This window comes from Podarcis bocagei, assembly GCF_964188305.1.
Source record: "Podarcis bocagei genome assembly, chromosome: 4".
In the NCBI taxonomy this organism is placed as follows: domain Eukaryota; kingdom Metazoa; phylum Chordata; class Lepidosauria; order Squamata; family Lacertidae; genus Podarcis; species Podarcis bocagei.
In genome coordinates this window covers 57558686-57579792 of record NC_138128.1, presented here as the reverse complement: position 1 = coordinate 57579792, position 21107 = coordinate 57558686, and the positions used below count along the sequence as shown (strand labels likewise).

Below are 21107 nucleotides of genomic sequence, written 5' to 3'. Positions count from 1 at the left end.
ACAGAGAAACCTACGGTCTGCAAATAATAACACCCTTAAGGTCCCAGGCCTCAGAGAGGTTAGGCTGGCCTCAACTAGAGCCAGGGCCTTCTCGGCTGCAGCTCCAACCTGGTGGAATGCTCTGTCACAAGAGACTAGGGCCCTGCGGGACCTGACATCCTTCCGCAGGGCCTGCAAGACAGAGTTGTTCCGCCAGGCCTTTGGTCAGGGCGCAGCCTGACTCCCTCCTCTGGCAACCTGCACAGAATTTTGTTTAATCGGTTGCCATCAATTTGATTTTAACTAATTTTTATAATGAAATATTTTTAGAATGTGCTATTATTTGATTGTTTATTTGACTGTTGTTAGCCGCCCTGAGCCCGGCTTGGCTGGGGAGGGCGGGATATAAATAAAATTTATTATTATTATTATTAACCAAAATGGTCAAAGGCCTGGAAACGATGCCTTATGAGGAACGGCTAAGGGAGCTGGGCATGTTTAGCCTGGAGAAGAGGAGGTTAAGGGGTGATATGATAGCCATGTTCAAATATCTAAAAGGATGTCACATAGAGGAGGGAGAAAGGTTGTTTTCTGCTGCTCCAGAGAAGCGGACACGGAGCAATGGATCCAAACTACAAGAAAGAAGATTCCACCTAAACATTAGGAAGAACTTCCTGACAGTAAGAGCTGTTCGACAGTGGAATTTGCTGCCAAGGAGTGTGGTGGAGTCTCCTTCTTTGGAGGTCTTTAAGCAGAGGCTTGACAGGAGTGCTCTGATGGTGTTTCCTGCTTGGCAGGGGGTTGTACTCGATGGCCCTTGTGGTCTCTTCCAACTCTATGATTCTATGATTCTATGATTCTATGATTCTATGATTCTATGACAATGAAACACTGCATTGGAAAACTGGTCAACACAATGGGCACTTAGCACAACTACATCTTGAGATCTAATGATAAGAATATTCTTGGTGACTCAGGTGTTGTAGCAATTGTGTTTTCCAAGTGAATTTCGTTGATCCATTTCTGAACAATGTTGCTGGAGGAATCATGAATTACACACAACTGCATCTTGCGTTTTGATGATATTAAAATGCATTAGGTATCTAAGTGGTTACGTCCCATGACCAAGCACATTCTTATACTAAACTTCAATATTCAGAAATCATTCATTTCTATGTATATTAACAAAGCTACAATTCCATGCTGGTTTAATAATCACTCCGCCTTCTCAGGTAACTCAAGGAATCATCACTTTGTGAGGACACTCGTGGTCTCAGCCCTACAGTTCTCAGGATATATATATATACACACACACACACACATTACCAAGCACAAACTATGAAGGAAATTGAATTTTATTAATGACAGACTAATTCATGTTTAATTAAAACTGGAAATTATGGTGGATATTTCCTTTAATCATTCCATTATGTTTCCCAAAGGAGTTTACAAAGATTGAAAAACTGCATTTGATCTATTGGCTAGATTAGCCTAGTCTAGAATACCTGAGCAGATGACACTGGCATCTTCACGATGGTTACAGTTATGTGTTCCCCAACCTGTATGAGAACAATGAAGCAGGGAAGTTTCCCTTCCTGTGCACTCCACATTGTCCAGGTGGATGTGGCCTGAGCCTTCACCAAAGTGTGCACTTTCTGGTGCCGAAAGAGCTGGTCCACAACCAATCTCACTGCAGACAATGTGTGCATGATTCAGGCTCCAAATATCATCACAGACAGTCCCCCAGCTTCTGTCATGATATACTTCAAGGCGACCTTCACATCTGTTCTTTCCATTAACTAACCGCAAGTAATGTTCTTTGGGAGATACAAAAAATAAATGTTATATAAACAAGACAAACTCTGCATCGGAAAACTGGTCAACCCAATGGACACTAAACACAACTGTATCTTGGGTTTTGATGATATAAAAATTCTTGGTGACTCAGCTTCTTCTAGCAATTCCATTACCTGAACTTGCCTTTAAATTTCAAGGTGAATTTCTTAAGTCCATTTCTGAACAATGTTGCTGGAGGAATCATGAATTACACAAATTACACAAATACTATGTCCCAGGGCCAAGTATAATCTTGTCTTAAACTTCAGTGTTAGGCAATCAAACACCTGTTAAGTGCCGCAGACAAAAGGGACATCCCATTTTTTCCACACAAGATTGCGGTAGCCATTTTGGGCGCTGCACTCTTGCATTGTGCTCCCGCCCAGAAAAAAGAATTCCCCCCCAGGGTGAGAGCAAGGTGTGGGTCACATGGCTCACCTGGGAGCACTTCCTGGAAGAAGCACATCCTGGTTTTTGGTCGGAAAACCTTGGGCAGTATGAAATCATTCATATATATATATTAACAGAACTACAATTCTATGCTGGTTTAACAGTCAATCTCCCTTTCTCAGGTAACTCAGGGAATTATAGCTTTGTAAGACTAGTGGTCTCAGCACTACAGGTCATAGTTTTTTGGGGGGGGGCAAGGAAACATGAATGCTCAAAGTGGTATGATACTGCTTTAAATGCGCTGTTCAGATTGGTCCAACATCTGAAACTTTGTATACCTCACCAAACATGCACTTTGAAGGAAATAAACTTTTATTAATAATAGACCACCTAATTCAAATTTTAATTAAAACTGGAGATTGTGGTGGAAATTTCTTTAATAATTCTACTATATGTTTCCCAAAGGAGTCTACAAAGATTGGAAAACTGCATTTGATCTATTGGGAAGCTAGATTAGCCCAGCCTAGGAATACCTGAGCAGATGACACTGGCATCTTCATGATGACCACAGTTATGTGTGCCCCAACCTGCGTGAGAACACTGTAGCAGGGAAGATTCGCTTCCTGTGCACTCCACATTGTCCAGGAGGATGCTGCCCGAGCCTTGACCAAAACGGGCACTTCCTGGTGCTGACAGAGCTGGTCCACATCCAAGCTCTCTGCAGACAACGTGTGCATGATTCAGGCTCCAAATATCATCACAGACTGTTCCCCAGGTTCTATCATGATATACTTCAAGGCGACCTTCACACCTGTTGCTTCCATTAACCAACCGTAAGAGAGGTCCTTTGGGAGGGAGAGAAACTTTTCAATCTGAAGACTAAATTCTGCATTGTGAAACTGTTCAAAGCCATGGACACTAAACACATATTCATCTTGGGATCTGATAGTATGAAATTACTTTGTGACCCAGCTCCTTCTCGCTTTGCTGTTACTTGGACTTAACCTCAAATTTCAAAAGGATTTTATAAAACCATTTCAAACAAAGTTGCTGGAGGAATCATGAATTACACAAACTGCATGAGGTATCTAAGGGATTATGTCCATCACCCAAATATAATTTTATATTAACATTCAAAATTATGAGATGTTTTATTTCTATACATTTCAAACTGTTTGGAGAAAATACATGGATCCCAACATTAAATGAATTTCTTGCTGATCCCTACAAACAAGAAATAAAACTTACCACGCAGTTGAAGACGTCTGGTAGCTGTGAAAAATGATAAAAAGTCATTTCCTTTTAGCACTGATTTTATACACACACACACACACACACACACACACACAACCAATAATTAAGTAATTTTTACAGCTGTTGTTATTTAAGGATTTGCTACATTACTTTGGTTGCTGAGGATACTATTAGAATATGCATGATCCATATCAGTTCAATGAAATCTTCCCTGCAATCTGATTTGGTGCCTGATTTGGTCTCATTGGCCTCCAGGAATAGCTTGAGGACAACCACAATCTGGGAGTCAGTGTCCACATCCCCAACCCCGCCTGCTTCTTCCACAATGGCCCACTGCCCTTCACACTGTGGCAAAAATGCCCAGCAACCCTTCTGCAGAAGGGTTTTGAGGAGATCATGGATAGCGAAGGAAGGAGGAAACATGTCACCTAAACCTAGGGCACCCCCCACAATTAGGTGGAATATGTGGGTGATGCAGTGGATGCCCACAAATCCACTTTCATGTGCCATCTTTACCATATTCACTTCCCCATCCACCAATATTTTCCTAATATTTATCATTCTCCACATTTCCACATCAGTTTGCAATGGAAAAAAAGGAAAGTTCTTAGGGAAATTCACCACTATTTTCCTGCAAATTTCTAATATGCATGCTTGTATTAAACTTTCCCTAATGCACACATTGTTGCAAAGCAACTTCCCCTAAAATAACACATTTCTGTATGCTGTGTGTGTGATTGCTAATATAGGCATTTCTATGCACACACAGTTATCTAAGTATATGTATTTTTGTATAAAGTACTTGGCTGGAAAATTGCACTCCACGATTTGAAGAAGTTTGAATATAAAAGGATGGTTGTTTTGGTTTGTGTAGTGTTTTGAAAAGTACAAATTAATTAAGTCAGTCTGGATAGCTTAGTTGGTTGGCGCTGTTAGGATATTTCCATTCCACCTTAAAAAGGGAGCAGGTTGTTGTGTCACAGCCTGTGTATTTCCTGTTCACTGGAAGTTTCTGTTTGTCTGTTGCTTTCGTTTTCTCTCTGCACCTGAGACATCAAAGCAGGCAGTCATGTTCTTTCTTTGTTCTGACCAACGCTGAATAAACTTGTAAATATGCTCTCCTGAGTGCATCTTTCACTGTACGAACTCTGCTGATAGAGCGTGCACGAGCTCTGGAATGTGGCAAGCTATTTCTGAGCCTTCGTGTCTCTAATTGAGTGATACTGTATCTACGGGAGATCGATGGATCGTCCGGAGGCGACGTGAAACCATGATGGCCTTTGTCTCCCTGGCAGTATCCCAACAGGCGCTTGGTGCTGATAATGCTAAGGCTGTGGGTTTGATCCACACATGGGACAGCTGCATAAACCTGCATTGCAGGGGGTTGGATCTGATGAGGTGAGGTTGAATTATTATTATTATTTGTTAAATTTATATACCACCCTTCATACAAAGATCTCAGGCCGGTTCACAAGATAAAAATACAAGATAAAAGCACAAATCTATAGAACGAAGACATTGAATCCCCTACCCTATGAGAAAATCAAATTGGTGCAGACTTAATCACAACATGAGGATTGATAATTATTTCCTTTGCTGGATCAAGGTATGTTGAACTAATAAAGTTATCAAGAATGTGAACTTACATGGTCTACTTGGTTCTTTATTGCCTGTAAATAACAAACATGATACACTGTTATATATAGATATAGATATAGATATAGATATAGATATAGATATAGATTATAGATATAGATATAGATATAGATATAGATATAGATATAGATGATATAGATATAGATATAGATATAGATATAGATATAGATATAGATATAGATATTTAATGCCCTAATCCAGATCAGTCAAAACACATGATTCTTCATCTCTAACCAACAACCTTAGCTTTAAGCACATACTCCTCTGCAAGTAAACTGAAGGGGAGAGGAAAGTGGAGTGTATTTAGTTCTCATCACTCTTCCCTCTCTGATGATCAGCGCAGGAAACCTTTCAGATATGGACATGCTCCCAACAGAAAAATAACTGGGACATTAGAAGAAACTGCAAATTTGCTGATACATGGATTTCATCCATGACATCACTGTGTGGGGAATGGCTGCAGTTCAGTGGTAGAGCATCTGCCTTGCTTGCAGAAAATCTGTTTTAATCTCCAGCACCTCCAGGTAGGTCAGGGCAAGTCCACTGTCAGAAACCTTGGGTTGCCACTGCAAGTCAGCATAGACCCTAATGAGCTAGGTGGACCAATGGTCTGACTTGGTATAAGGCAGCTTCCTATGTTCCTATGGACACCTGTCACTTAACCTGAGGATATTTCACTTAGATATAAGCAAGGGGAAAAAATGAAAATATTACTCTCATCTGAATCATAAATGCTAAAATTAGAAAAAAACATTGATTCCTTTACAACTGATCTCCAGTCATTCAGACATTAAACTTGCAGATATGCATAAAACCATCTTTTTAAAAAGGAAAAAAGAAGATTATACCTGTGCAGATGACACCAGCATCTTCTACATGGACACAGTTATGGATTTTCCATCCTCTGTGGGAGCACTGCTCAAGAGAAGTTTCATTTCCTCTGCACTGCACATCATCCAGGAGAATATTTCCAGAGCCTTGGCCAAAATGGGCGTTTGTTGTAGCTAACAGAGCCCGGCCACACAGAGCTTGTCCGCAGACCACATGTGCATCATTTATGTCCCAACCATCATCACAGACGCTCCCCCAACTTCCTCTGTGGTATACTTCAAGACGGCCTTCACATCTGTTGGTTCCATTGACCAGTCTCAATACAGCATCTTTGAACCATAAATTAACTTTGTTTTAGAAGCTATGCTTTCTGATCTCAAGGAGAAAAATATTTCTTATCCTAGTTGCATTTCACTGCCAGGCCCTAAGGAATCATAAACTCTCTGGAAAAATATAGATATAAGCTAAACTATTAATTTACAGTTAATTTACAGGTACTATACTAATGTACATTTTCAGAAGGGTGTGTTGTACACAGTGGGTTGGATTCTAGACTTATCTATCTTACTTGGAATGTGAAATGAAGAGAACTTAAATTAGTCATAGTTGGATTAGTTCCTATTGATTTGAATTGTCTACTTTGACTATGTTTGGTTAAAACCCTCTCTTTTGTACAGCTCCTAAATTTGCAGACAACTCGTATTAGTGATCATTGTTATTTTTTCAGAATTAACATCCTACTTAATTTTGAAGAAGTTAGGTGTTGGAGAGAATAAGATATACAGATATATATTCTGTGGAAACTATGAAATATCATACACCCTGTTGTTGTTGTTTAGTCGCTTAGTCATGTCTGACTCTTTGTGGCCCCATGGACCAGACCACGCCATCATACACCCTAGCTATCAAATGGTCAAACGCATCATACACCCTAGCTATCAAATTGTTTTAGATAGGTGAATATCTTCTCTCAACTCGGTTTGCACATGGAAATAGAGTATATCCTATGATTCTGATTCTGCTTATACTCATTGAATGGGTGCTGTATCTTGAGGTGTCAGACAAATTGACTGGCTGATTGCAAGTTTGTATCTTTGAAATAAAAGGAGACATACTAAGTTCCAGAACAACCCAACTGGGGATTAGTGTAACAGTGGATTTTTTCCAGCCCCCTTCAAACTACGTTCCTCATAACAACTGAATAACTGCTCTTCAGTGTTCAGGAGTAAGATTCAACACAATGCAATGGGGCAGTTTATTGGAAGAGTGGTGGCTATGGAATTCTTTATTATTTTATAATGAATGCTCCCCACATCAAATGGGGGGTGCCGTTTGCATGGTCGCGCACAGCCCCCTGAATCCCATGTGGCTCCTGGCAGTACAGGCTGGCTTCGCCCTCCCCAGGCTGGATACCTGGAGATCTCCACCTACCTCAGCCAATTGCCCAATCCCACCTGGGGAGGCGTTACCAGGGGATTGGCCAGGTAGGGGGAGGGACCACCCTGCCCACACAACAGAGGGTGGATCTTACCTGGGAATCATCAGTTGGCTCCACATTTCTAAAATAATAAAAAATAACCTATCCAAACTTGGGATGCTAAGCAACTGATAATGTTTTGATAGACAGAATAAAAGAGACTACACTTAGATATATGTAAGATACATTAAAAGGCCAATTGATACACTAATCTAAACCACACATGATAAACAATGTGGATGTGAGAAACACTTATTCCTTTACAACTGATCCCCAGTCATTCAGAAATTAAACAGACATGTAGGAATAAAATGATCCAAATTAAAAAAAGGAAATAAGAATAGTGCACCTGTGCAAATGACTCCAGCAATATCCTGATGGCCACAATTATGAATTTCCCAATTGTGATGGGGGCAATACCCAAAAGAAGTTTCATATCCTCCACACTGCACACCACCAAAGAGAATATTGCCAGAGCCTTGGCCAAAATGGGTGCCTTTTGTAGCTGACAGAGCCCATCCACATCCAATTTGTCTGCAGACAACATGTGCATCATTTATGTCCCAACCATAATCACAGACTGTCCCCCAATTTCCTCTGTGGTATACTTCAAGGCGACCTTCACATCTGTTGGTTCCATTGACCAGTCTCAAGGACCCATCTTTGAACAATAAAAAGAGTATCCATTTAGAAATCAGTTTCTGTTCTCAAGAATTTCACAAGGAGAAAACAGATTAGATTGCATAATAAGACTCTAATAAACAAGGCCCTTCCTATCTCTAGGAAGATATAAACTAAAGCAGTGGTGGTTAAGTCATGGTCCATGGACTGCATCCCGCCCTGAAGAGACCTACTTCAATATTTTGCACAGTGTCAAAAAGGAGATTGATTGATATGCATTTTAGGAGAGAGAAAGATTGAATCTTAGTCCATTCAAGTAGATAGTCCAGGTGCCTGGAGGACCAAAAGAGCTGATTTGAGAATGCAAGTGTCTACCCTCCAGGTTCATACTGTCTCCAAAATATATTTATTGTATTGCACCAGGAATGGAAGTTCATGGATTTATTAGAGTGGATTATGAAAGCATCATATAACCTCACTGTTGTAGCTCAGAATAATCATACTGGATCTCAGATTGATCTTCATAACCCATTTAAATGAATTGGAAGCACAGAATGAGAATTCTCAGTGATGAAATGTGTTGGATTCTACTCCCCTACACACATTAATGAACACATCACAAATTAAATTTCACTGTCTTCATGGATGTTTTAGGGTGACATAAATTAGTGTGACTCCAAATGCTGCTCTTCTCATGCACTGCCGTACCTTGTCTGCACACAGTGCTACAGCTTGACACAGTGTCACTAAGCGGCATTTCTGAAATGAACTTTCGCAGGTAAAACACATTTATATCCAGGCAGCAGATGCTTCACATAGCCAAGTTCATGAACAAGAATTTGGCTCTCTAGGCTATATCCACATCAAACATTTAAAGCACATTTATGGAACTTTAACAGTCATGATTTCCTAGGAAATCCTATGAAGGTTGGAAGGAATTTAAATGCAAGGTGTGGATATGGACAGTCAATAAATGAGAATTCAGGAAACAGATTCATTTAAATGTGTGTTGTGTTGACATTTACATTCACCAGATGGCTGAAACCAAGGTTGCTGTTCGTCATGGATAGGGAACCTGTAGCTCTCCAGATGTTGTTGGACTACATCTCCCATCATCCCTGACCATTGGCTTTGCTGGCAGGGGCTGTTGAGCACTGAAGTCCAGCAATATGTGCAAGGCCACAGGTTCCTGGTGTAAGTGTTCAACTCTACTAATATTTGGATTTCAACCCCTTGCTATTGGCATTTCATCTGAAGTGTAGTTTCCATGTAGTTCTAATGAATTAATAAAGAATTAAACTTACCAAGTATTTCCGGTTCTCTATTACCTGTAAATAATAAATAAGATATATTTGACATTGTTTCATTTAAAACAAAATAGAACTCTGATTGAAGTTTTCGTGCATGTAGCAAGCAGGCCCCTGCCTGGAATGAAAAAAGGACATTCTTCCTGGACTAACCTACCAAAAATAAGATGAATAACACGTATCTGATCTCTCTCTATTTATAGAATCATAGAATAGAATCATAGAGTTGGAATAGACCACAAGGGCCATCGAGTTCAACCCCCTGCCAAGCAGAAAACACCACCAGAGCACTCCTGACATATGGTTGTCAAGCCTCTGCTTAAAGACCTCCAAAGAAGGAGACTCCACCACACTCCTTGGCAGCAAATTCCACTGTCGAACAGCTCTTACTGTCAGGAAGTTCTTCCTAATGTTTTACCTGAGCATATTTCAATCAGATATAAGTAAAGAGAATTTCACAGACTGGCACAACCTTTTAATCTAGACTACCTGTAATATACTATCAAGAAACAGTAATTAACTTTGACTATCAGTTGTTCAGAAATTAAGTAGACTTGCAGGATTAGAAAGAACAGAAATGTCTAATGAAGCACACATAACAAAGGAGTACCTGAGCAGATCACACCAGCATCTTCTACATGGACACAGTTATGGATTTCCCATCCTCTGTGGGAGCACTGCTCAAGAGAAGTTTCATTCCCTCTGCACCTCACATCATCCAGGAGAATATTGCCAGTGCCTTGGCCAAAATAGGCACTTCCTCTTGCCGATAAAGCCAATCCACATCCAAGCTGTCTGCAGACAACGTGTGCATCATTTATGTCCCAATCATCATCGCAGACTGTCCCCCAGTTTCCTTGGTGGTAGACTTCAAGCCGGCCTTCACATCTGTTGGTTCCATTGACCAGTCTCAAGAAAGCATCTTTGAACAAAACAACAACATCCTTCTAGAAGCAATATTTTCTGCTCTCAACACTTGGTCCCGTCCCCCCACCCCTAATTGTAAAGGCGTCAAAGTACACACATTCACATTAAAACAAACATTAGTTTCTTAAGGTATGTTTCATGGTCAGAAACCAAATTGAATAAATCGTGATAATTTCTGGGAAGATACATTTTAAATATTTAGAATTTCAGAGCATTCTGCTGAGCACAGTGTTTTGTACATATCCAAGAATATAACAGAAAAATTATTCAAATAATTTGGTAAATAAGAAATAAAATGTACCTGGTATACATATCTGATCCTATAGAAGGTGTGGATGATTTAAAAACACCCAGTTATTTAGTTCTATATTATACAAACACAGAGTTATGTCCATAAATACATAGACTGTATTCACAATGCAATTTATTCAATTTCCCAGTGTTTCTCTATTAATTTCTACATTGTAAAAGCTACTTCTAGAAATTTAGCAGAATATAGAGAAACTTTATTTGCTTGTGTTCTAATTTTTTTAACACAGATTACGAAGAGCTTGCACAATGGAGGTTTTCTTGCTCTTTGAGTGGTTTTGAACTTAAACAAACATTAATATTCCCTTGAGAGGATCTTTTATAGCAAGCTTTTATAATATGTTCTAGATATGTTCAAATTACATTAAGAGTGATACTGATTAATTCAGACATAAAATGAATTTACATTGTTAGAAAATCTAGAAAAATCAGATGATAAATATATTTTGCTTAAAGAAGACAAACCTAAGAAATCCATATCGTCTTTCAAAATAGATCATTATCATTGTGATTGTGCCCAAAGTGACATGCAATATATATGAAGTGAATTGCGTTTATTCCCCATTGTACCCCTAAAGCCAATATTCCCAATGGTGTGCTAAAAGTAGCGCTTGTATCTACATCTGCATTTGTATATACACTTATCTGGAAATTAGACTTCTTTGATCATAGTAAAAGGTAAAGGTAAAGGATCCCTGAATGGTTAAGTCCAGTCAAAGGCAACTATTGGGTTCGGCACTCATCTCACTTCAGGCTGAGGGAGCCAGTGTTTGTCCACAGGCAGCTTTCCAGGTCATGCGAACAGCATGACTATACCGCTTCTGGCACAATGGAACACCGTGACGGAAACCAGAGCGCATGGAAATACCATTTACCTTTGATCATAGTAAACATGCATAGAATAATGTTGCCAGCCATTATATCCACGTGTTCCTCTTCATAAGAAATATCCTGCATTTGTTTGTTTTCAATCCCTAATTCCACCTTTCCTTGTTGGATTCCCTAAGTATCTTCCCATCTTATTAATTAATAACTTATTATTATTTCAGAAACAGGCAGGATTTTGACAAATCCAGAATGACCCCCACAATTCAAAAATTGAAAGCATCTTATGTGTTTTGATGGAGCCATAAATACCCATGTCATCTTTATGTGTTCCCTTGCAACAAGCTCTTCTGATCATTCACTGGCAGTTTGTAAGGTCTTAAAGAGAGGGAGAACAAGAAAAAGAAAAGAGAAAGAATGTTGATAATTTAAGACGTATTACCTGATGAACTTAGACATCTTCCATGCAACAGTAACAACAAAGTAAAGATCACCAAGGAATCCATTTTCGCCAAATTGGCTTCTAGGTTGATTAGACATGCACCAGAATATATAGAAATAAGATCTGAAAGGGGGTGTGCCATGCAATTTGATATATTTACTTTATCTCTTGTTAGAGGAAGTAGTTTAGGTAGTTTTATGCTGGTAAGGGATTGCTTACAGTAATGGTACACTTTGTTGTTCTAAGTTTTTAAAAATTAGTTTCCTGGTCCAGAGATGTAGAATGCTTTGTTCAATTCTGATAACAAAAATATAATAATCACTTGGGTCAAATGCAATGCGAATATTGGCAGAATGTTCATGAAACCTTGCTGTGGATCACTTATTGATGTTGGCACAAGACACGAAAAATGCCTTTGATAGACTGATGGGAGTTATTGTACAGCACAGTGCAACTGCATCTACTATTACAATACCTATGTTTCATACATTATTATATAGAATTCCATATCCTTTGGTTCATTGGTATTGGTTAGTGGAGAGTTTAATTTGCTCTTAAACACTCTAATTACTGTTGCTATATACATGAAAGGACTTGCCCAGGCAGGCACATTATGTAACCTGTTTTGTTGTTGTTGTTTAGTCGTTTAGTCGCGTCCAACTCTTCATGACCCCATGGACCAGAGCACACCAGGCACTCCTGTCTTCGCATTCAGGGCTGATTTCCTTAAGAATGGATAGGTTTGATCTTCTTGCAGTCCATGGGACTCTCAAGAGTCTCCTCCAGCACCATAATTCAAAAGCATCAATTCTTTGGCGATCAGCCTTCTTTATGGTCCAGCTCTCACTACTGGGAAAACCATAGCTTTAACTATACGGACCTTTGTTGGCAAGGTGATGTCTCTGCTTTTTAAGATGCTGTCTAGGTTTGCCATCGCCTTTCTCCCAAGGAGCAGGCATCTTTTAATTCTGTGACTGCTGTCACCATCTGTAGTGATCATGGAGCCCAAGAAAGTAAAATCTCTCACTGCCTCCATTTCTTCCCCTTCTATTTGCCAGGTGATGGGCCCAGTGGCCATGATCTTCGTTGTTTTGATGTTGAGCATCAGACCATATTTTGTGCTCTCCTCTTTCACCCTCATTAAAAGGTTCTCTAATTCCTCCTCACTTTCTGCCATCAAGGTTTTGTCATCCGCATATCTGAAGTTGTTGATATTTCTTCCGGTGATCTTAATTCCGGCTTGGGATTCATCCAGCCCAGCCTTTCGCATGATGAATTCTGCATATAAGTTAAATAAGCAGGGAGACTATATACAGCCTTGTCATACTCCTTTCCCAATTTTGAACCAATCAGTTGTTCCATATCCAGTTCTAACTGTAGCTTCCTGTCCCACATAGAGATTTCTCAGGAGACAGATGAGGTAGGAGCAAAATAATAACACTGTACAACAGTGGTTAGATAAAATTGGGCCAAATCTTTATTGACAACAGCAGGCAGGATAAGGGTTGGTATGGCATTTGGTCCCAAGATCACTTCAACATTCCACAAGACCCATGTTGATGGAATGGATCCACCAGGTTTCGACCACCCCAATCCTGTTCCATGGGAGTCAGCCAGTGTTGAACCTTGCTGTGGTGCAAGCCAAGCAAAGACTCCAGGGTGCAGATTCCTGCTAAGCAAATACCTCAACACTGAACTTGGGAGCACTGTGGTTAATCCTCCCCTCAGGCCCCCTATGCCCCCCATACTATGTTGATCTTACCCAATGCCATTTCCGCCTTCATGCAAACAACGTTCTTTGCCTAACAAAGAAAGCATGCCTAACAAGGTTTTGCCCAGTATTTTGCTGCAATATATGGAACACAGCGCCACTAGGCAAAATTGTCTTGTGCTTACTGGGGACAGAACAAGGCATAAAAGGCACACAGAGAATTTGGATAATTACATAAGAAAAAATAAGCAAAATTCAGAGGGATATATATAAAGTAAAGTGGAATGACTAGAATTACTATATAATTCAGTTCCCAAAACAAACAAAGAGTCTTGTGGCAGCTTCAAGACTAATATATAATCATCAGGTATATGAAGTGTTAGTCCAAATTGCAGGTACAGTGGTACCTTGGTTTACGAACTTAATCCGTTCCAGAAATCCGTTCTTAAACCAAAGCGTTCTTAAACCAAGGTGTGCTTTCCCATAGCAACGGGCGACTCAATTTACAAATCGAACACACTCAACAGGAAGTGGCACATATTCTTAAACCAAGGCAAAGTTCACAAACCAAAATGCCTACTTCCTAGTTTGCAGCGTTCTTAATCCAAGTTGTTCATAAACTAAGCTGTTCGTAAACCAAGGTACCGCTGCATATGCACACATGGTTGGGGACTTCTAAACAGTGCAGTAGAAGATCCTGAAAATGCAGTGAAATTGGGTAACACTTCAGAATGAATGGAATCAACTAATAATAAAAAATGGTCAAGACTATTCTATGAGTTGATCACTTGCCATTAATGAATATAAAGGGCTGTATCCAATTCAGCCCTAAAACAGGGTTCCATCAACATAAGGATTGCTGTTGGCACAATTAGCCCCCTTCTTCTTCCCCCATGTGTTCCTGAAATCTATTCTAGGGGTTCCTCCAATCCTCTGGAACAGATTTGGGGAAGGCTCAGGGAAAATCCCATTGCACTCACACTGACAGCATGAGTTCGTAGAATACCACCCTATAGGTACTGAAGAAAACAAAGTGTGTGGAAGAGAAAGGATGCTTAGGTGTGCTTCTGTCATTGTCAAAGTTGCTTCAGACCGCAGATTATATCAGTTTCCGAAACTTGAAAGGAATTTAAAATGGATTGATTGACATTTTCATGTTGAAAAGGATCACACTGAAATTATTTGTTCCCACCAGAATTATGTGTAACAAAATTTTGTGTTGCATATAGAAGCATAAAGCTATGCTGTGGAATTTGAACTTCTGCTCCCAGGAAGAAAAGTCAAAAGAATGTACTGGAGTATTTTCTTGTGTTTGCGTTGTGAACTTTGCTTGTCAAAATTATGTTAATAGTAAGGACATATCTGAGTTGCTTTGACAGCTATTGAACTGGGGACAATAACAATATTTGGAAATTGTCTTCAGTGTACTTACAGAGTTCAAATTCATGCCAACAAAGTGCCTCAATTGTTGTTTTACAAATTTGAATGCTGAACCCATTTATTGAGGGCAGGAAAGGACTCAGTACTAAGTGATGCAGAGCTATTAATGCGAATCTAAAGCAGTGTCTGGCTTTGGGTTTATAAACATCTGATCTAAAAACTCCATTTGTTTCTGCACTTCCAAAAATGACAGTCCCAGAATGACAGAGAAAAAGATAGACAAAAAGATGATTGGATAATCTCTCTAAACCATAATAGCTAAGAATGAAGTATATCTAGCCAGATGTACTATATTTCTGATCACAAGTGGCTGGTGATGGACAACAGGGGCTGGCTACCTCCATTCAGCTTCCAATAAGTTTGTAAATGGCTAGTGTTGGAGCTCTGGTGTGGTCAAAGGAAACAACAGCAACAACAGCAGCAACAACTTGTATTCTTATTCTGATCATGTAATCATATTCAATAGTAAAGGTAAAGGGACCCCTGACCATTAGGTCCAGTCGTGACCGACTCTGGGGTTGCGGCACTCATCTCGCTTTATTGGCCGAGGGAGCCAGCATACAGCTTCCGGGTCATGTGGCCAGCATGACTAAGCCGCTTCTGGTGAACCAGAGCAGCACACGGAAACGCCGTTTACCTTCCCGCCGGAGCGGTACCTATTTATCTACTTGCACTTTGACGTGCTTTCAAACTGCTAGGTTGGCAGGAGTAGGGACTGAGCAACGGGAGCTCACCCCGTCACGGGGATTTGAACCGCCAACCTTCTGATCGGCAAGTCCTAGGCTCTTTGGTTTAATCCACAGTGCCACCCGCTTCCCAAATCGTATCCTCCTATTCAAGGGTCTGCGTTGCATGCAGGTACTGGTGGAGGAAGAGGAGTGCGGGGGGAGCGCACTGCCCTCGGTAGCACAATCTCATTAGGGAGCCATTGCAGCTGCCCCCCCCACACTGGGCACCCCGCCCCCAGGCCATGTGCCAGCCCCGCCCCCATCTGCTCTCTGTCCCCCCCAGTGCCAGAGCATGAAGCTCTGCCACTGCGTGCAGTCCCAGGGCACCTCCCCTACACCCATGGAGAGAAGAGGGGGATGATCCCGAGCCCGCACTGGCCCCGCGATTGCTCCACCGGCCTGTTGGCCAATTAGAGAGTGGTGGCGTGATCATGGGGTCCTTTAAAAGGCAGCGGTGTGTTGTCAGGGCTTCAGCTGGCTTCGTGCCGCCAAACAGTGCACCAGAGTCCTGCATCTTTGTGGGGCTCGTATGGCAGTTAGGCATTGGCTTATTATTATGTGTGGGAGGGGAGGGGAGGCCATCACCTGCCCCTCCAGGTACAAGGGTATTCTGGTAGAGGAATCTGTGGGTCTGGATCTTGTCCAAACTCCGCTTGAGGGGCTAGGGCCATGCCAGGACCCAACAGGAACTCCGGGTTGAGCTTCAGTCGGTCGCCATCGACAGACCTCCCTCTGTTGGTCGTTTACCTTTTCAGACTTCCTGAAAGGCGGGCAGGAGTCAATTATCGTTATTGCCAATGCCTAAGCCAATACCACTTACATTTCTGTAATCAATAAAGTTGTGGCCTAAATTTTGCTCATTAACCTTTCAACTAAAATTCTGTGTCAGTGTGTTTTTATTATTCCTGGGGGGTGCACCTGGGCCTTGTCGCGCAATTAGGTTGTATCAACATGTGCACTACAACACATCCTATGATGCAGTGTAGCAGTGAACAATGTGTGCATGCATGAAAATGTCATGTGCTTGAAAAGTGCATTGGATGTGCTTTAATTTGGGTGCAGATCCACCCTGAAAGTATGGTAATGCAAAGGTGAACTATCAGGAATTTATGGGCCAGATGACTTTTCTGTAGTAATGACACCTACTTCAAAGAGCATGAATTCATGTTTTCTACTGGTATGGAATTAGCTGGAGGAAGTATGGCTTCTGTGTGGTTTGGAGCTGAGTAAGACAAACATAGCACAAGGGAGGCGACTGGAGCAATGAATCATAGAATCATAGAATCATAGAGTTGGAAGAGACCACAAGGGCCATCGAGTCCAACCCCCTGCCAAGCAGGAAACACCATCAGAGCACTCCTGACATATGGTTGTCAAGCCTCTGCTTAAAGACCTCCAAAGAAGGAGACTCCACCACACTCCTTGGCAGCAAATTCCACTGTCGAACAGCTCTTACTGTCAGGAAGTTCTTCCTATGTTTAGGTGGAATCTTCTTTCTTGTAGTTTGGATCCATTGCTCCGTGTCCGCTTCTCTGGAGCAGCAGAAAACAACCTTTCTCCCTCCTCTATGTGACATCCTTTTATATATTTGAACATGGCTATCATATCACCCCTTAACCTCCTCTTCTCCAGGCTAAACATGCCCAGCTCCCTTAGCCGTTCCTCATAAGGCATCGTTTCCAGGCCTTTGACCATTTTGGTTGCCCTCCTCTGGACACGTTCCAGTTTGTCAGTGTCCTTCTTGAACTGTGGTGCCCAGAACTGGACACAGTACTCCAGGTGTGGTCTGACCAGAGCAGAATACAGTGGCACTATTACTTCCCTTGATCTAGATGCTATACTCCTATTGATGCAGCCCAGAATTGCATTAGCTTTTTTAGCTGCCGCGTCACACTGTTGGCTCATGTCAAGTTTGTGGTCAACCAAGACTCCTAGATCCTTTTCACATGTACTGCTCTCAAGCCAGGTGTCACCCATCTTGTATTTGTGCCTCTCATTTTTTTTGCCCAAGTGCAATACTTTACATTTCTCCCTGTTAAAGTTCATCTTGTTTGTTTTGGCCCAGTTCTCTAATCTGTCAAGGTCGTTTTGAAGTGTGATCCTGTCCTCTGGGGTGTTAGCCACCCTTCCCAGTTTGGTGTCATCTGCAAATTTGATCAGGATGCCCTTGAGTCCATCATCCAAGTCGTTGATAAAGATGTTGAATAAGACCGGGCCCAAGACAGAACCCTGTGGCACCCCACTAGTCACTCTTCTCCAGGATGAAGAGGAACCATTGATGAGCACCCTTTGGGTTCGGTGAGTCAGCCAGTTACAAATCCACTGAGTGGTAGCATAGTCAAGACCGCATTTTACCAGCTTCTTTACAAGAATATCATGGGGCACCTTGTCAAATGCCTTGCTGAAATCAAGGTAGGCTACATCCACTGCGTTCCCTTCATCTACCAGGCTTGTAATTCTGTCAAAAAACGAGATCAGGTTAGTCTGACATGACTTATTTTTCAGAAATCCATGCTGACTATTGGTGATCACAGCATTCCTTTCTAGGTGCTCACAGACTGTTTGCTTAATGATCTGCTCCAGAATCTTCCCTGGTATTGATGTCAGACTGACTGGGCGATAATTATTTGGGTCCTCTCTTTTCCCCTTTTTGAAAATAGGGACAACATTTGCCCTCCTCCAGTCTGCCGGGACTTCGCCTGTTCTCCAGGAATTCTCAAAGATGACTGCCAGTGGTTCTGAGATCACATCTGCCAGTTCTTTTAATACTCTTGGATGCAGTTTATCTGGCCCTGGAGACTTGAATACATCTAAACTAGCCAAGTATTCTTGTACTGTCTCCTTAGTTATTCTGGGCTGTGTTTCCTTTGCTGAATCATTTGCTCCAAATTCTTCAGGTCGGGCATTGTTTTCTTTATCGGAGAAGACTGAAGCAAAGAAGGCCTTGAGGAGTTCAGCCCTATCTGTGTCCCCTGTTTGCATTTCACCATCTTCTTCTTCTTTTTTTTAATCATATTTATTAAAATTTCCAATAATAACAGAATAAGAAAAATAGAGAAGATAAAGAAAAGAAAGAAAAAGAAAGACAAATTTAAATTCTTACTTTCATAACCTTCTTTCTAGGACTCCCTCCTTCCCCTCCCGACTGTATTCCCCTTTCCCTAAGTTGGTTCCACAAGCTCTCATTCCCAATTAAAACCTAATATGTTTAACCCATTAGCCAATTTAAATTTATACAATCTTACCATCACTCCTCATCTTTAACAGAAATAGAAAAAAGATTTTCCCCCCAAGATCTGCCCCAATTTCCTTCCACGAATTCCCCCTTTTTTAAAAAAAACATGATAGATCAAGATACCAAAGTTATATAAAGAAATAGAAAATAAAAGATATAAGAAGATTCAAAAAGTTGGTTACATAGCCTTTGGATTCCAAGATTCCCCCTCCCTTCCCCGGTTTGAATTCCCCATGTCCATCAGTCTGTATGTTATCAGCCTGGAGATCTCAAGTCCACAGCCAAATTTTTCTCATTCCACCTTGCCGGTTTTCTTTAAATTTATTTGTTTTATTGATGTTTAACTTCAAAAATCCAGTCTAATAGAGGCCTTTAGTTTCCTTGGTCTTTGTTGCTCCTCCCATTGTTCTTTCCGTGTCGTAGTTGGTCCTTTGTTCTTTTTATTCCTTACTTTCTCAGGTTTCTTGTCTTGTTCAGCTGCTAAAACGTTCTTATTCCGAAGTCTAGTATCTCTACAGAGGTTTGTTATTCAGGAACAAAAACTTACGTCCAGTCCCTTCCTTTCTTCAATAGAAAATTCTATTATCTCCTTTTAATATAAACACCTCTGTAGACAAAATAGTATTTCAGTTTTGCAGCTTTCCCAGAAGATAAGACCTGTGTACATCCCAGAGTAGTTTTCCACATACGACCGCTTGTAATGTCCCGAAACCCCTCTAGGGGGATTGCAGTAACTTTGTATCCTCTAATCCAAAAGTCAAATTGTTGTTTCTTTTCCCCCCGACAGTTTGTATCCATATTATATCAAATTATAACAGAATTAACCAGCAAAATACTTGTAACAAAGTCCTCTTTATATTCTCAAGATTTGACAGCTACTTTGACAGCTGTCAAATTCTCCGTCTCCCTTCGCCAGGTTCTACGAATCGCCCCAGTTCCCAGGGGGGGTTGCCTTTTCCCTCTCACCCTCCACTTTTCTCCTCCAGCACAATTCTTGTAATTTCGCATCGTGGAATTAATAATTTTTATCAGCAATAAACTTCTGGATCGATCTTGGTTACCCAGTCCTTGTTTTAGCATGTTTACAATCAGGGGGGGACTGACTTCCTTTTTAGATCGCCCCCGCTCGTGCCGAATCCAAAAAAAATTTCTTTTTTTCCTCCTTTTATACCCGGTTACCCAATTACTCACGGGTTGTTGTTAAAAGTCCGAATTTCCAATGGAAGAAGCCAGCGCTCTCCGTCGAATGGCATGCGGCTGCGCTCGGCAGGGGAAGCGGAGGACTCACAGCACCACGCCGCTCCCCGGCACCCGATCGGAAGCCTTTAAAAAGGCTCCTTCACGAGTCGGGAGGGCGCTAGCGGTGCCCGTGGTTTTTAAGGGTCCCCGCGTCACCGGCGCGGTAGGACCCAGCCCCTGCCGAGCAGACTCCCTCCGGAGCTCGGAGGGAGTCCGCCATTCGGCGATGGCGCCAACCCAGAAGTCCTGCATTTCACCATCTTCTCCTCTGAGTGACCCCACTGTTTCTTTGTTCTTCCTTTTGCTATGAACATACCCATAAAAGCCTTTTTTGTTGCTTTTAACCTCTCTAGCAAGCCTGAGTTCATTCTGTGCTTTAGCTTTTCTGACTTTGTGTCTACACGTGCTGGCTATTTGTTTGAATTCCTCTTTGGTGGTTTCCCCCCTTTTCCATTTTTTGTACACATCCTTTTTTAATCTTAACTCAGTTAAAAGTTCTTTAGATAGCCACCCTGGCTTCTTTAGGCACCTTCCATGTTTCCCTCTCATTGGTATTGCCTGACGTTGTGCTTTTACTATCTCCCTCTTAACAAACTCCCAGCCATCATGAACTCCCTTTCCTTTTAGTATTACTGTCCACGGGATCTCACCCAGCACTTCCCTAAGTTTTATGAAGTCGGCTTTCTTAAAGTCAAGAAATTGAGTCCTAGTATGCTTGGCTGCTCCTTTCCGCTGTATAGTAAACTTCAGAAGAGCATGATCACTTGTGCCTAATGATCCTTCCACTTCTACCCCACTAACCTGTGTGAGTGTCAGAGGGCCCTGCTCCTTCCTGCCACTCACCATCTGGCCCAGGGCGGGGCCTGAAGGACTCATAAGGACTGCTGCGCTCTGCTGCCC

The 21107-nt window shown here is 41.5% G+C and overlaps 1 protein-coding gene across 1 annotated transcript in view; it reads right to left on the bottom strand.

Moving 5' to 3' along the window:
• LOC308586147 (scavenger receptor cysteine-rich domain-containing protein DMBT1-like) overlaps positions 1-8801 on the bottom strand; it is a gene marked incomplete at its 5' end in the record, with an annotated part of 66775 nt that extends 57974 nt beyond the window's left edge. Inside the window, 7 exons of the mRNA XM_081192424.1 lie at positions 1485-1796; positions 2739-3050; positions 3454-3477; positions 5106-5129; positions 5964-6275; positions 7773-8084; positions 8753-8801. Of these exons, the coding sequence (XP_081048550.1) occupies positions 1485-1796; positions 2739-3050; positions 3454-3477; positions 5106-5129; positions 5964-6275; positions 7773-8084; positions 8753-8801 (1345 nt within the window). The remainder of the gene's footprint in view (positions 1-1484; positions 1797-2738; positions 3051-3453; positions 3478-5105; positions 5130-5963; positions 6276-7772; positions 8085-8752) is intronic.
• Between the last annotated feature and the right edge of the window lie 12306 nt (positions 8802-21107).